The sequence below is a fragment of the Ostrinia nubilalis genome, chromosome 13, assembly GCF_963855985.1.
Source record: "Ostrinia nubilalis chromosome 13, ilOstNubi1.1, whole genome shotgun sequence".
NCBI lineage: Eukaryota > Metazoa > Arthropoda > Insecta > Lepidoptera > Crambidae > Ostrinia > Ostrinia nubilalis.
Genome location: NC_087100.1, coordinates 14,462,027 through 14,478,473, shown reverse-complemented (window position 1 = coordinate 14,478,473; position 16,447 = coordinate 14,462,027). Strand labels below are relative to the sequence as shown.

General features: G+C 32.7%; 2 protein-coding genes and 1 long non-coding RNA gene across 3 annotated transcripts in view; 1 reads left to right on the top strand and 2 right to left on the bottom strand.

The window, feature by feature from the left end:
* Window positions 1-16,447, bottom strand: part of LOC135077746 (uncharacterized) — a 200,608-nt gene that overhangs the window by 10,870 nt on the left and 173,291 nt on the right. The window lies entirely within an intron of this gene.
* On the bottom strand, window positions 3,788-6,116 carry LOC135077727 (uncharacterized). The gene is made up of 3 exons (XM_063972300.1): window positions 5,965-6,116; window positions 4,785-5,556; window positions 3,788-4,493 (listed from the first exon to the last, which is right to left on the bottom strand). Exons 2-3 carry the CDS (start codon window positions 5,544-5,546, stop codon window positions 4,077-4,079), a joined length of 1,179 nt encoding a protein of 392 aa, XP_063828370.1. The 5' UTR covers window positions 5,547-5,556; window positions 5,965-6,116; the 3' UTR covers window positions 3,788-4,076.
* LOC135077230 (uncharacterized) lies at window positions 11,034-16,132 on the top strand. The gene is made up of 2 exons (XM_063971771.1): window positions 11,034-11,822; window positions 15,648-16,132. The coding sequence occupies exons 1-2, from the start codon at window positions 11,040-11,042 to the stop codon at window positions 16,050-16,052; spliced, it is 1,188 nt and encodes a 395-aa protein (XP_063827841.1). The 5' UTR covers window positions 11,034-11,039; the 3' UTR covers window positions 16,053-16,132.

Genomic DNA, 16,447 nt, shown 5'->3' with positions numbered 1-16,447 from the left:
GATAAGGTAGGTCGTTTTTACACTCGATGTTGCAAGAACGGGTGTGTTCATGGTCGTGGCCACTTTTGATATTTTTGCTACGCTCGCTGCGTCTCTGATTTTTATACATTTATTAGTAGTATTGTAGGTAGCAAAATAAAGATGACAGAAATTAAATTAGTAGCAAATCGATAGCTTTTTATTCAAAAGCTACAATACTATCGATAGTATCGATACTATCGACAATTTATTCTTTATGAGCAACAATACCATCGATAGTATCGATAGTATTGCACATATTCAATAGTACTGCCTCGTTTTGAGCTATCGATAGTATCGACAGTATCGATAGGCCAATCGATAGTCTTGCGATAGTTTGGCTATCGATAGACTATCGATAGTCGACTATCGATCGGCAACACTAATATCTATAGAATACGCTGAGAAAGCAATCAAACTGTTGGCTAAATTCCACGCTCTGCTTAGGCTTTGTGTTAGAAGAAAAACAGCCTAAATACTACGAAGAAAACATAAAGCCCTTAGGATTCCCGTTGAAATTCGATGATGAATATAATACGTATATGAATAATGTGGGTCAATCGGCTCTTGAATATTTGGAGGGCAACAATAGAAGTAGATTGAAAGAATTTATTAAATTTATGTCAGTAAAGGCCCGTGAGTATGTACGGGATCGAAAATCAACATTGTGCATGAGTCACAGAGACTACAGTGCTACAGGCCTAACAACATTTTAATTAAAATTACTGTAAGTTTATTTTATTCTACAGGATGTTAGGTAAATGGGTATATGAGCCGACACTAGCCCATGTTAACATGGGCATATAAATGGTATGGTGAAGTCAGAAAATTGATATCTTCATTTTAATTTTCATACAAATCGGATTTTATAAAAAATATATATTATTTTGTCATACTCATATACCCATTTACCTAACACCCTGTATAGTTCTTAGTGAATATAAGAATTAAATTAGGAAGTTTTTAAAACCCTTACCATTAATTAAAACTTACATGCCTTTGGAGCGCTATCAAAATGACATATCCATAATAAACATGATTTTAAACATAATGAGAATAATAAGTGACTGGTGGATTATTTAAATAAAATAAGGCATGAATCAATGACAATATCCGTACCGCGCGGGAATAACTTGACATCTCGACCTGCACTTTTTTTTTTTTATTAGCTTAAACGTTTCCTCTACCTTATACCCTTCTGGTATAAAAAATTCAACTCGAAATACCCAAAAATACTTGAAATACAGCTCTTGTTCATAAGTAAATATCTCTAATTTAGGCAATAAATATTTGACATAACGATATATCCAATTAATATTATTCGTACAAACATTTATATTTCGATTTATCAATGTATGTCAGAACATGTATTTGTTAATATCTCGACTTATACATTTATGGATTTTTGTTTTTAATTTGACAAAAACAGTTATCAAGTTATGATCCCCTCTGAGTACTAAACATATCCATGATATGTGCAGTTGTCTAGTTATGCACACTGTCAAGAGTTTGGATATTTGAAGTTATCCAGCTATTACATTCGTATAATCATATTTTTATATGTGTCATTAGCAGTTTTTAAAATATAACATTGTCAGGATTTCGAGTGTCTTTAAATATTTTTTACTTAGCAACCCCTGAAAATATATTTTTATATATTTAAGCGTTAATTATTACTTTTATTACTATTTTCAATAGTTTAAAACTAAATTAACGTTTAAATAGCAAGTTGAAAGTAGAAGGATAAGTTTAGTCAATAGGTAGGTACTATCTACTAATGTTTTTTCATAACAGACTAAGATTTCGTTTGACAACCGAATATAAGTAAAAAATCTAATAATAAACTTTTAGGTCAACTTTAAGTTCCGGATATTTTTTATAGTCTTTTGACATCAATGACATTAATTAGGAATAATGATGAGGTAAGTAGGGTCGATACGCCAGATCTCGTCCATTTAGTGAGGTGGTAGATTTGAGGAATAAAAATAATATACAATTTTTCGTAATCATTTTGAACGAAAAATTGTTGTCATTATGCTCCCTTTAGTTTTTATAAATATAGTATTAAACTTGCTCTAAACCATTAGAAGTTTTAATATCTTTGTAATATTAATATAATATTAAAAAAAAATCATTCAAAATCACTAATAATTAATAACAGCATGGAAATAAAAAAAAATATAGATAAAATCTTACTAATTGGTATTCAAAATATTTAGGTATCACACTTAATAATTATAAACATACATTTATAAGTATTTTAGTTTATTTCATTTTTTTCCTCTCTAGGCACAGTTTGCTTTTTAATATTATTTACAACGTCTGTATTTAAAAAAATGTCGTGATAATGTGGACGCAAATTGGCTATCACAAAGGGTAAGCTACATTTGGAGCGTGTATTAGCGTCCAGGAAAAGGCCTAAGTACTGAAAAAAATCTTTGTGTTCGATAAGTCATGTAAATAACGTTTTAAATAATATACAACATGCATTGTTTTGTATATTTTAATATCTTAGACCCAGTTAGACCAGACCGCGATCACTTCTGACGCAAAGTGGAAATTTCATTGTAGTAAATTCGCATCCACCTTATTTTAAGTGTCATTAAAATAAAGTACAATCACCGATATCATTATCCGTATTGTATGGTTCATGGTTAAGGCTTAGAGACTGCGGTAAATCCCAAACTAGACCTAAATATATTAAAAACTTACCTTGAAACGCGCACCTGCTCACGTGGGATTTATTTTTGGCAAAAACGGTAGCATGCTATAAGTTTTTTTTAATGTGGGTTTACCTGTCATACATTCAGGGAATCATAGCAATAGCTTACGTTCTAGAGTGATCCATCATTTGGACGTGAACTGGACGGTGGACGCGAAAGGGCGTGTCGACATTACGCAAAAATATATCCAGTTAATTTTAATTATTTTAAGCTTAATGGTAAGCCTAAAATAATTAAAATTAATTGTGCTTGTTATGAAGCATGGCTTTTGTTCTTTTATTTGTCTTTTTTTTAAATTTTAAGCAAACGTACAATTATCTGATCAAAAGCAATCATAATCTGCGATTATATTTGATTTTTCTAATAAATTTGTTACTATTTCATTGCAAAAGTGATAAAAATATGTTCTATTTTTATGTTTTGTTTTTTTACTTAAACTTCATTCAAAATAATTAACTTAAATCCAATTTTTACACCTTAAATATTTGTTTTTCTTTGGTGAATAACTTGACAAGTCGTCGGTACACAACTTGACAAGTCTTTTTTTTAATAGATTAAAAAGATAATTTAATCAAATTCTTACGCCAATCGAAAGATACGCATCAAATTAGCTTATTTCAATCATAAAAATATCAATTATCATTAATTCCGATTTACCAGAGAACTCTAAACTTTAAAATCGCTCCCCTGAAAAGTACGCAAAAATGACATGTCAAGTTATTCCCGCGCGGTACGGATATAATAACAATAATTGCTTTTTGTTTTCAGAAAGTCAGTTTTAACAAAAAGAATAAAAGAGTACAAGTCAGACTACAAGAATTGGTTGAAGAATTTATTGAATGGGGTTGGGGGTACATATAAATAAAATATAGTATTCTTAGTTTTATTCCATAAACCATATATTTTGAATTTAACAATAATAGTTTTGTAAATTATGAATGTCATACAAATAAACTTATTACCTACAACATAAATAATTTATTTATACAATGAGGTTAGATGGTTATTAATTTTGTAATTAATTTATTAGAATTAAATTTTGTATAATATTACCTATTTATTTTGAAGTCATAAATTTTTTTGTCAACTTAGGTACACTCGAATATTTTCTTACGATGGTACCAACTATTAAGGAGTAATATTAAGTGATATTGCAAAAAATATTAAGGACTGGGGCTTTATAAGTATTTTTTATATTAGGCGGAACACAATAATTTTCATGTTAAGATTAGTAATACGTACATTAACTTAAATTAGATTTGTACTTTTACGAGTATGAAAGATAAAATAAATAGAAAATAACATGCAATAATAGGTACTTTTTCTACCGTTGCGTTATTTGATGTAGCCCCACTGCACGTAGTCGTCCACAACACCTCTGACCCTCTTCTTGATCAGGTCACTCAGCTGGAAGTCACAGGTGCTCAAATCGATCTTAGTGACGTCAGGAATCTCCCCTATGTTAGCGAGTATCACTGGCAGCAACCAAAGGGCAACCATCAAGCCATAATCGAGCCTCTCCTTGAAAAGCCTCTCGAATTCTTTTCTAGGATAGTGTTTTTCAATATCAATCCCAAAATAGCTCAAGAACTTCGCCATGGTGTTGTGGTACACATCTTTGAGGTGCTCCAAGTGGTTCCTTCGGAAGTCCTGGTCGGTGCCAGCTATTATGAAGTAGATAAAGTCGATTATCGAGCAGCCGTAGAAGGCGTGCTGGTAGTCGAGGAGAATCACTTCATACGCTTCACCATTCTGAAAAAATATAATATTTATTAAGATTACCTACATTTCTTTTTCCATTACAAAAAGGGTCTTTATTCAGTCTCCAGACTTGTATCTGCGCTTGAATTTGAATCGACTAATCGAGTACTACATAAAGGTAAGAAGGGATCTATAATACTTAAATTAAAACATTTCGATGCTTAAGTTAGGTGCTATTATTACAATTGTTTAAATTATCACAGACTTGATTAATATTATAATTATTCGTTTTCAATTTTTTTTGCGTCTAATAAATTATCTTTGCTGGAAAAGACCACTTACGTCAAATTTCGCCATAACGTTGCTATATCGGTAGTCGCCATGGACCAAAGTCCATGTATCCGCTGGATCCTGTGTATACTTCGCATATTTATCATAAGAACTTGCCAAAAACTTCTCCAACTTTTCCTTCAATTCTGGCTGAAAACAATTAATGCTAATTCGGCTAAAATTCTTCGTAAAATCGTTAAAATCTTTCTGGCCATAGAAGAAAGGCTGTTTCATCTTCATCACTCTCTCTTGAAAGAATTTAGGGCGCTTCTCCTTTAATATAAAAGCAAAGCTATGGTACTTTGCGAGCTGTTGTATTGCCATCTCTGCAAACTTCAGCGGTAGCACTTCCATTCTCGGATACATGGCAAAACCCTGTAATGCCAAATTCTCCATAATTATTATTTGATCATCGGTACTGTGGTAGCTTTTCGCAATTTTAAATCTTTCTTCTTGAGGTACATATTCATCTTGTACCTCATAAGCAATGTCACGGAACTCAGTATACATGTACGTTTCGTTTGCATAAGCATAAGGCATTGAGTATATGTTTACATCGCCATCTTGGATCATTGTTTTCGTAAACAAATTGAGCTCTTTACTAGTGCCATCAGGGGTTTCTCCCTTTATGTTTATTTCTCGAAGTACGCCCAGGTAACTGCCATCTGCTTCGATTTCCCTCACGTCTATGGAATAAGTTGTAAAGTTTTCTTTTTGTATGATGTTTTCTATGGGTTTTTGAAGTTTTGGCGGGAGAACTTCATGCACGCGCATATTTATTTATCTGTATAGAATATCATGAGGAAATTAATGTTGCGCAATCGGTGAAATAGATGTTATTATAAATACCAATATAAGGTTAAAATTTCTAAATTAATTAATAAAAATTTAAGCAGATAACTAAATCTATAAAATAGCTTTTGAAAAGTTTATTTAATTTTAATTGATTTTAATTTTAAATTACGAATAGTATAGTCGAAAGCGTATCAGATACTAAATCTTCAATGAAAAATAGCATCTATTGCCAACTGCATAAGATGTCGCAATATTTATCTTGATAATGCTGTCGTCTGCACCCAATTTACAAGTAAAAAGTTTACTATGTCACAGTCAGTGTCAGTGATTTACTTTTTATAAACATCAACATAACCTCAATTTACCTACAGTAAAATACAAAAATTAAAATACTTACGTTTATACACGATTTTTTCTTTATTTCACTTCCTAATACGATATCTCACTACGTTTCGGCACACAATAATCTAACAAGATAAGGTAGGACGTTTTTACACTCGATGTTGCAAGAACGGGTGTGTTCATGGTCGTGGCCACTTTTGATATTTTTGCTACGCTCGCTGCGTCTCTGGATTTTTATGCATTATTATTATTAGTATTGTAGGTAGTAAAATAAAGATGACAGAAAATACATTATAAATCCACTAAATGGAATGAAATTTGCGGTTATCATTTTAGTTGACGTAGCATAGATGGCGCTCTTTTCCAATGAAAACAAATGAAGGTTTTTAACAATAATGACTATGAAAAACTGTTTTGTTCCATAAATTATGAATGAAAAGTATTCTGTATTTAAACTTAATCAGATAAAAGATAACAAATATACAATTTTCAATAGAAATTGTGTCATCATTGCCACTGCACGTGTCATCCGAATTGTATTTGGTCTAAAAGCGAGTGACCCACATTTAGTTCATAGACCTGTGGGTAAACACCACACAAATTACGTGAGGCGTCATGAGTGAAATACAAACTAATTGATTTGTTTTATAGTGTTACTAAACTAAGTTCCTAATGACACTAATTTAGAAATTATTCTAATAGACTAGAAAACAATTAATCTGGCCACACCATTAAAATTACAATTCATTTATAGGCATAATAATCTATCTATAGTAATGTAGTTAGAAGTTTTATGATCTTAAATGTCATAGCACAACGTATTAGTAAAAAATTATGAAGTCTGTCTAGGCAAAATATTTATTTTAATATACCTACTTACTTCGATATTCGAATAATTTATTTTCACATTAAAAAAAAACACTGTGTTATTATTATTTAAGGAAATTTCAATTTAAAAATTGTGAGTACCTATACACACTGAAATATTATTATGTTTAAGTTCTTTAGTAAGTAGGTAATTAGGTCGGGCCAAATGAAATAGGTAATGGATACTATTAATTAATTTAAAGATCTCAACATTAGTAAACAAACGTAGGTAAACCAAATTTTAGGTAAGTTATGCCATTAAACAAGTAAAAAATCGTTTTACAGTCTGTAGGCATCTTGAAGGATTTATTAACTTAACAGTTAATACCCAAATTAAGTTTGGTGACTATTAAAGTTTTCGTTTATAAAGGTATTATTATTCATCAACTTTGAGAACCACTGGCCTAATGTATTGTAACTGCAACTACTCAAAATTGCACCTAAACTGTACCTGTTGATGTTAAATAAATAGTTTTCTAAACAATTATTGTACAGTGGATATTATTATTCACTATAAGTAATTGAATCAAAGCCACAACTGATAAACATAATACGAGTAACTAGAAAACAGGTATTGGACTTCCCTACATGGTATTTACATACTTACTCATTACCCTTCACCTGATATTGGACAGACCTTCCTTATACAAATACAAATACAAATATTTTATTTATGCAAACACACCGTTTACGCATACACCTTCAAATACAATTGTACCTACCAAGGTACCTACACCGAACTACCGGTTGTCTAGGAGATAATAATTTTTAATACAAAATTGAAGATTATAAATAAAATAGCCATTGAAACAAAATTTATCTTTTGAACTAGGCGCACAATAATTTCATAACATAACGCACACACACACACACACACACACACACACACACACACACACACACACACACACACACACACACACACACACACACACACACACACACACACATGCACGCACGTACACTTACAAACAGTGAGAATCGACCGTTATTTAAATATTTAAAAATTGTAAGAATTTGCTTCTGTAAAAAACTTCTACTGAAATCTAAAAAGATGATTTATTTTGCATACTAGTGTTAAAGATTACCTATGTACTTAATTATCGTAACCAGTGTAAGAAGAGCGGGGCCTCCTGCCACAGGTATATCCATATACTTACTAGGTAGGCCCCAGCCTCAGATTAATGTAAATACCTGCTTGTAAAAGTAAATAAAAAGATTTTATTATTATTATTATTATTATAACGCCTGATTTGGACTTCTTTGCAAATCAACACGTCTGAGAAACATTTAGGTACCTACACCGAACTACCGGTTGTCTAGGAGATAATAATTTTTAATACAAAATTGAAGATTATAAATAAAATAGCCATTGAAACAAAATTTATCTTTTGAACTAGGCGCACAATAATTTCATAACATAACGCACACACACACACACACACACACACACACACACACACACACACACACACACACACACACACACACACACACACACACACACACACACACACACATGCACGCACGTACACTTACAAACAGTGAGAATCGACCGTTATTTAAATATTTAAAAATTGTAAGAATTTGCTTCTGTAAAAAACTTCTACTGAAATCTAAAAAGATGATTTATTTTGCATACTAGTGTTAAAGATTACCTATGTACTTAATTATCGTAACCAGTGTAAGAAGAGCGGGGCCTCCTGCCACAGGTATATCCATATACTTACTAGGTAGGCCCCAGCCTCAGATTAATGTAAATACCTGCTTGTAAAAGTAAATAAAAAGATTTTATTATTATTATTATTATTATAACGCCTGATTTGGACTTCTTTGCAAATCAACACGTCTGAGAAACATTTAGGTACCTACACCGAACTACCGGTTGTCTAGGAGATAATAATTTTTAATACAAAATTGAAGATTATAAATAAAATAATGTATGGACTGTTATTACTAAGACCGTTCAATTTCAGTTAAAGATTATAAAAATGTATGTATACTTATGTATACAAAATTGTTTATAAACAAAGTCACTTAGAAGAAGGAAGTAAGCATTTCAAAGATATTCAGAAGTAAAAAATTACCTACCTAAGCCAATTTTGAGTCATACTGAACAATTACCGCTTATATTTTTGCGTAACACTTACGTAAAAGCTTTAAAGATTTTTCTTATTTTGTAAACAACAACGTACTACTGAACGTTGTTCTATAGATAAAAATAATTAAGTCTAGAAATACATTTGCATGAATTTTTACATACAGGGTGTACTGATACAACAATTTAAAATTCGCCTTTATTTTCAGGATGGGAAATCAACAGAAGTAATTCCACTGGATTATCAATTTATATTCTACGGATCACCTGTTTTAGACATAATTTATTTAATATTCGGTACAACAGACCGAGATTTTAGAAGAGACCATTTGGAAGATCTTAAAAATGTATACCATGACACAATGAAAGTTTTTTTTAGTTATTTCAAAATGGACATAAACTTGCACTATCCTAGAAAAGAATTTGATAAAGCCTTTGAGGAAAGTCTGGAATTTGTATTAATGTTTTCTGTGTGGTACATACCAAAACATCTAGCGGATGAAAATGAAGTCATAAACCTTAATAAGACTAGTTTAGACGATACTAATATTATTAACGACAGGGTTAAATCAAGATTGGAAGGTATAATAGATGATCTTACAGAATGGGGAGTTTTTGACAAAAATGTTGAAGAATCAAAAACTACAACTAATGTATCTGAATAAGTATGTAATCAGGTAATTATAGCTGAAAATAAATGCTTTATGTGTTTTTAATGTGTTTTTAATTTATACAGGATGTCCCAAAATTAGTAGTCACATTGACACTGGAGGTAGGCTTAAGACGCATCGAATAAGTCAATGATGTCCCTAGAAATATTTATAAGTTTTGGGATTATGATCAAGTTTAGTCCATAGAAAAAGTTTATATGTTATTAAGACCAATTTTATTGATTTTTAATTATTATAATGGACTCAATAGACTTGTTCAATTCGTCTTAGGACCATCTACCTCCGGGGTCAGTGTGACATGCTAATTTTGGGATACCCTGTATTCCAAATACATAATTATTTTATAATAAATTCAAAATGCAAATATTTTGGCACTTTGCATTACAATGACAACTATAATTTAGTGTGAAAATCAAATTACATAAAACGAACGAAATATTTTTAACAAGCAAACGTGTTTAACACAAACAAGTAACAAAAAACTAAACGGAAATCTACCAGCATCTAAGTTGTATTGGAAAATAATACACCGTTATTTTGTTTCGGTTCCACGCTTTTAAAAATATATTAACAAGGTAAGTATATTATTATGTACCTAAAATATTAAGATAATAATGTATATTTGATCAAATACATTCTATTGTCTAAAATTGATTAAAATTTAATTTAGGATTTTTATTTTATTGGAAGCTACACTATTTAGTTATGGTCCTAGAATCGCTCCCTGAACAAAATTGTAAGTTAATATATTTTGATCTTAAGAAATCGTATAAATATCTTATAAATAAAGGACCCATGACGCCATTCTTTTCTTTGCAATCCATAACAGGGTTACCAAAATTTTTGCAACTAGCAACGCCTTATTTCTCGAAAATGTTGAAAAAAAAAACGCATGGGTGAAGGGAAACTATGCATCGTTTCATGTAATTTTAGTTACGATGGAGCGCTTTATGGGAACCCAACGCGCTTTTTTAGATTTTTTTTGACGATTCCTATTTGACTGTACGTCGCCCGTTAGATAGAATAGAAGTACTTTATTCAGAATTTATCATTTAGGTTCTTAATTTTTATAGAGGCAAGTTGATAAGGCGCCCGCTCAGCAAAAATCGTGACATGACACAAGTCGTCAAATCACGAATATTAAACAACAACTTACTCGACGTAATCCGTACTCATTTCTAAACACACACAGTTACATAGGAATCGTTGCTTTGGTAAATTAAAAAAAAACAACTGCGTAAAAATTAACTGGTATGATAGAAACAAGACAACTTAGTGGTCACAAATGCATTGATGGATGAATCAATGAGTAGTTCTTTTATTATTGATATTTTATTTGTAAAATATCTATAATATATTTTTTGTAAGTTATTTATGAAACGCTTTGGAGACGAGATATATCAAGCGTTTCTATTAGCAAGCATTTTTGGCCCGCCATATTATTTTGTAGACTTTTATCGTAACAATGTATTTTTGTTTTAGAAAAAAAAAAACATGTCATACAGTCAACAAAGCGTTCTACCACCCAAATTACAAGAAGCAATAGATAAAATTATTCAGAACGAAGATTTCATATCTTATCACATACAAGTCAAGAGAATTGAAATAAATAATAGCTTTGTCGGCGAATATAGAGAAATAAATATCAGAGGTGAAAGTAAAAATGGCAATAAAGAACTACAATTATTCACTAAAACTAAGCCTGAGATCTTTGATGAGATGAGTAAAGCAGTGAAGGTAGTGAACGCATCGAATGTATATAAGATAGAAGCATTTATGTATTCTGAATTCCATAAAACAATAAATGAAGTACAAGAAGAAGCCAACATACCCTTCGAAGAGAGATATGTACTTGCTAAAAGTTATGTTAGCAGTGATGAAAATACTATTATAATGGAAAACTTGGCAGCCAAAGGGTTCACAATGTATCCGCATCAACGAGTGATAACACTGAAGTTCGCAGAGCTAGCAATACAAAGTTTAGCCAAGTACCACAGCTTTGCCTTCATACTTAAGGAAAGGCGTCCACTTTTTTATGAGAATAAAGTGAAAAATATGAAACTACCTGTATTTTATGGTAAAGATATTTTTAATGAAACAGTCCAGAAATATAGCCAAATTACCATTGATACCTTAAATCCAGAACAGAAAAAGAAGTTGGAGGAATACTTGCCGACTACTTATGACAAATATAAGAAATACACACAAGATCCGGCAGATATTTGGACTTTAGTGCATGGAGATTACAAAGCTAGTAATGTTCTAGTAAAATTTGAAGTTAGTAGATTCAACATAGAAGAAATTATTGTTAAAGGACATTGTCAGAAACCGCCTAAAAAACCGCCCAAAAACATTAACCCATCATAATTATTTTCTATTTTTTTTAATACATTAAGCACCCTTTCATTCTAATGGACACTTAAGCATTGAAAAATTAAATAAATAAGTCTTTTAACGTTTATTCTATAATACTATTACAACTTCCGGACGTTTTGGTGCGTGGCATGGTCTAAAACCTATCAAGTTCCATAATTTTTGCCGATAAAATCTGTACGAGGCATTACCGTACTTTATTGCTGGGAGTCCATGTATAGTGATGTTCCTGCGGCCATCATAGACAATAAAATATCGATTTTGAAAATAAAATAAATCGATTAAACTGCTTTGAAGACTAGATTTGCGTTAAAAGCTAAAAAGATATTGACAGTTTGACACTATTACAAGAAGATATCTAAAGTGTCCAACTGGTCGAAGGTCGTAAATAAAATAAAAATAATTAGGACCATAAACTGATATTCATGGTATCATAACTGTAAAAGTGTCAGAATCCGATGTTGAATCCAATGCCAGTTGAAGTGTGAGAAACATATATATTTTTTTTTTATGTGACAGGAGGCAAATGAGCAGACGGATCACCTGATATCAACCTAGTATAGTTGCCAGTCTCTCATAATCTATGCCAATGAGGGTTTTCGCGATTGAAAAATCCGCCAGATGGCAATACGTAGACGTGAGGTCCAAATGCTGCATGATTGGTTATTTTTGACATGACATTGACAGATATCCACCAATCATGCAGCATTTGGACCTCGCGTCTACGTATTGCCATCTCGCGGATTTTTCAATCGCGAAAACCCTCATTCATAGCACATGTATAATAATAGACCAAATGAACTTTTATAGATTGTGAAAGAGAAGATAAAGATTTTATTATTTTATTAAAATCTTGCCACGAGGTAGTTTTTCAGTAGAAACCAGGATTGGATAATCGCTACAGGCAAGTATCAGAACATTTTATAAATATTTTTAATCGATTATATCCATGTGAATCGTTTTAATAAATTGTCATTTTACTTTTTCAATTAAAACTTTTTCAATCCCTAGTCTTGTCAAACTGTCATAATGTCAACAAATTATAAATGTCACGTCAGTTGACTCAATTTCAGTCTTCTGTGCGTTTATTGTATTTTTATTTCAATGAAATAGTGCTAAAGGGTTAGTACTAAAACTGAAAGCCTTTTTTCAGAAAGAAAACCAATGTGGTGCCCTTATTATTCATGCTGTTTGAAAGTTACAAGTCAGTGATACAGAGTTGCCGACATTATAACTCCGTAGTGATACCATACCAAAGAAGAAGTTTTCCTAAACACTTGTGTTGTTTTTATATGTGATCGAATAAAAAGGATTAATTCTACTGCTCAAATGGAATAACTTATCCCAAGAGACCGAATATAAAAAAAACCTCTCCATAGAAATTATCACCATCACGAGGATGTGAATTTTTTTGAGAATTTGATATTGGTCCTGTAAGAAAAGTAGTTGTATTTCAGTAGTAGAATCAACCCTTCTTGTTTCATCAGCAAGAGTAACTATAAAAACGCCCTGTAGGTAGGTATTATTAAGCTGAAGAGTTTGTTTAGTGTCAAAGACTGTCACACAGTGTAACTTAAATTGGCATATTATGATAATGAACATAAAAACTTAAATAAATATTTATGTTAATATTTTTTCTATTTATTTATTTTCCCAAAGCTTCACAGTGACAGCTGAAACAGCAATACTGTTAACAAAACAGTAAAACTAAACAAAACTTGGAACAAACTGTTACAAATATGAGGGGTTTAATATTTTACAAATTAAAATAAAACCGCATGTTGCTTTACTTTCTCGTATAGGTAATAAATGTAATTAATGGCTAGATTATTAATGTTACTTTGTTACCCTCAATAGTGAGGAAATCTTATAAAATGGTAACCCTGATTTTTATTGTCATTCAAGTGCTCTTTCTTCGCATAGGCTTCTGTGATTTGGCCAAGGGCCACACACATTGCGATAACATTATGCGACATTGATTTGACAGCAGCGGAGTGAAGTCTTGCGACTATGCAAAATGATACCCTGTAATCGTAGCGCATACAGACATAGACGGGGCGGGGCACATAGCTCGTAGAGCTGATGGCCGCTGGGGCAGGAAAGTTCTTGAGTGGCGACCACGAGCCGAAAGACGTAGCGTGGGCAGGCCTCCCACTAGGTGGACCGACGATCTGGTGAAGGTCGCGGGAGGTGCCTGTATGCGAGCGGTGCAGGATCGGTCTTCGTGGAAATCCTTGGGGGAGGCCTTTGTCCAGCAGTGGACGTCTTTTCGGCTGAAACGAACGAACGAACGATACGTATTACCACTATTTACCAGACATTACTATTTATTGCATACTCGCCGGATTACACGTAGGAGCACGCGCGTAACAGCTTCGGCCTTGCATTATTATAAGATCTTGTTCCGCCCTTTTACGAACTTCCTCCGTGAGGATATCCCCGCCGAATTCTATGATGAACCTATCAAAAGTCATATTCTGCAATGTCAACCCACCACAAGGTGGACCGACGACCTGATAAAGGTAGCGGGAAGGCGCTGGATGCAGGCCGCTACCAACCGTGCGATGTGGAAGTCATTGGGGGAGGCCTATGTTCAGTAGTGGACGTCCTGTGGCTGAAATGATGATGATGATGAAGAAATGAATGAAAATGACAAATCTTCGAACGTGTATAATACCGTGCCAAAGTAATCATATAATTTTGGCACCTTAATAACTATTGCCGTTTTTGTTGGAAAGATCATGCAGCGCTACTTGCGGATATTATTGGAAAGAAAACTATGTGGGCTCTAGATCTGAAGCCGCTTTAACGAACACGAAGTGCTCATACAATGCGGCGTATTTTCTTCCAGTCTTTAGTCAGGACTTTAGTCGAATTAAAACCCCGGTTGAACGTGATATAGCCGCACTAGAATACGATGCTTTTTTGCATAATCGCAAGACTTCGTTCCGGTGTCGACCGAATGTTATCATGATGTATGTGGCCCAGGGGTTACCGTAGCCGCTAAGGTTTGAAACTTCTTGCTTAAAATATTGTAGTCTTTGGCATAGACTACGATGGTAGTCATGGAGATAGGAGTTTGTTATCTCGTGTCAGATGTAAATGGTGAAAAGAAAACTCATGATTCGTGGTATTTTTATGTAATATGTAGGTATTTTATAAAAGTGGAACCCCGAGTGATCTCCAAAACCCATTCTATTATTATATACGATTCGGCTTCGATATCTATAATACAATAGGAGTTTATTTCATGTGTCAGATGACAAGGGTGGAAACAACCTACGATTCATGTTGTTTATTTACGTGCAATATGTGGGCATATTGTAAAAGTGGAATGCCGAGTTGTATTTCTAAAACTTGTTCTATTATTTTATACTATTTGGCTGCGACTCGGCGTGACGACAATACAAAACATTTTTCGCGAATCGGTGTTCATACATTCACACAATACATTAGACGCCATGTTGTCATAAACGACATATTATAAAATCGCTGTGATTTAATATTCTTAATCATTAATTTTATGGCAAGTGTCCATCAGGAATCATTGTTCTTACACACAGAATCGTATTATTTCGCTTTCGGGTAGTAATATGTCAAAATTGTTGGTTCTTTAGGCGAACAATGTATGGAGAACGAACATTGTCCTTTAAGTAATGCAATAATCCGTTTTGGAAACCAGATAATATTTTTCCCAATCTTAAATAATAAAGTTCTAATTTTTTCCAGAATGGCGACGTAATCGAAGTAATTCCTATTGACTACCAACTTCCTTATTACGGCTGCTCTATCGTCGACTTGATCTATTTTTTAATTAGCAGTACCGACCGAGAATTCAGGAAGAACTACATGGAACACCTCAAAAACATGTATCATGAATCTATGAAGAATTTTTTGAAACTATTTAATATGGATATTGAAAAATACTATCCGAAAGCAGAATTTGAGAGGCTTTTTAAAGAGAGACTAGATTTTGGCCTGATGCTGGTACTGTGGTTGCTTCCAGGCGCTTTGGGGACTCGAGCCACAAGTCGTGATACTGAAGTTATTTCCGACCAAAGCAAACTTAATGATTTGATCCAAAAAAGGCTTAGTGACATCGTTGACGATTACATTCAATGGGGCTACTTATGATTTATAATACAATAAAATATACTTTATATTTAATTTTAAAGTTATTCATAAATAACTGAATGATATCATTCAGGAGTATTCAGGACTTACGTCAAGTTTATAATTTTTGTTTAATAGTAAATTAAAAATATTGCATTCTTTCTTATTCTTTATTTTCGTGAATACTCGTATTATGAAAACAGTGCATATGTTACGGCTAAAGATAGGTGTGAACATAAACTTAAGATTAGCCGGCTAAACTTAAGTTTAGCTTCGGGAAGCAGCTAAAGTTCGGTAACATGTTAGTTTGCGTCATGATATTCCATCTTTAGCCGGCTAATGTGCACATTAGCCAAAACGATACGGCTAAAAATGTATTCGTTGGGCGCGCCAGGCCGGCGGAGGGCTTGAGGGGG

What these genes read in the sequence shown, in the direction of transcription:
- LOC135077727 (XM_063972300.1), bottom strand. Translation starts at nt 5,546, where the DNA reads ATGCGCGTGCATGAAGTTCTCCCGCCAAAACTTCAAAAACCCATAGAA. An exon ending in ACGTTATGGCGAAATTTGAC is followed by an intron (nt 4,494 to 4,784) that starts GTAAGTGGTCTT and finishes ATATTTTTTCAG; the next exon opens with AATGGTGAAGCGTATGAAGT.
- LOC135077230 (XM_063971771.1), top strand. Translation starts at nt 11,040, where the DNA reads ATGTCATACAGTCAACAAAGCGTTCTACCACCCAAATTACAAGAAGCA. An exon ending in ATGTTCTAGTAAAATTTGAA is followed by an intron (nt 11,823 to 15,647) that starts GTTAGTAGATTC and finishes AATTTTTTCCAG; the next exon opens with AATGGCGACGTAATCGAAGT.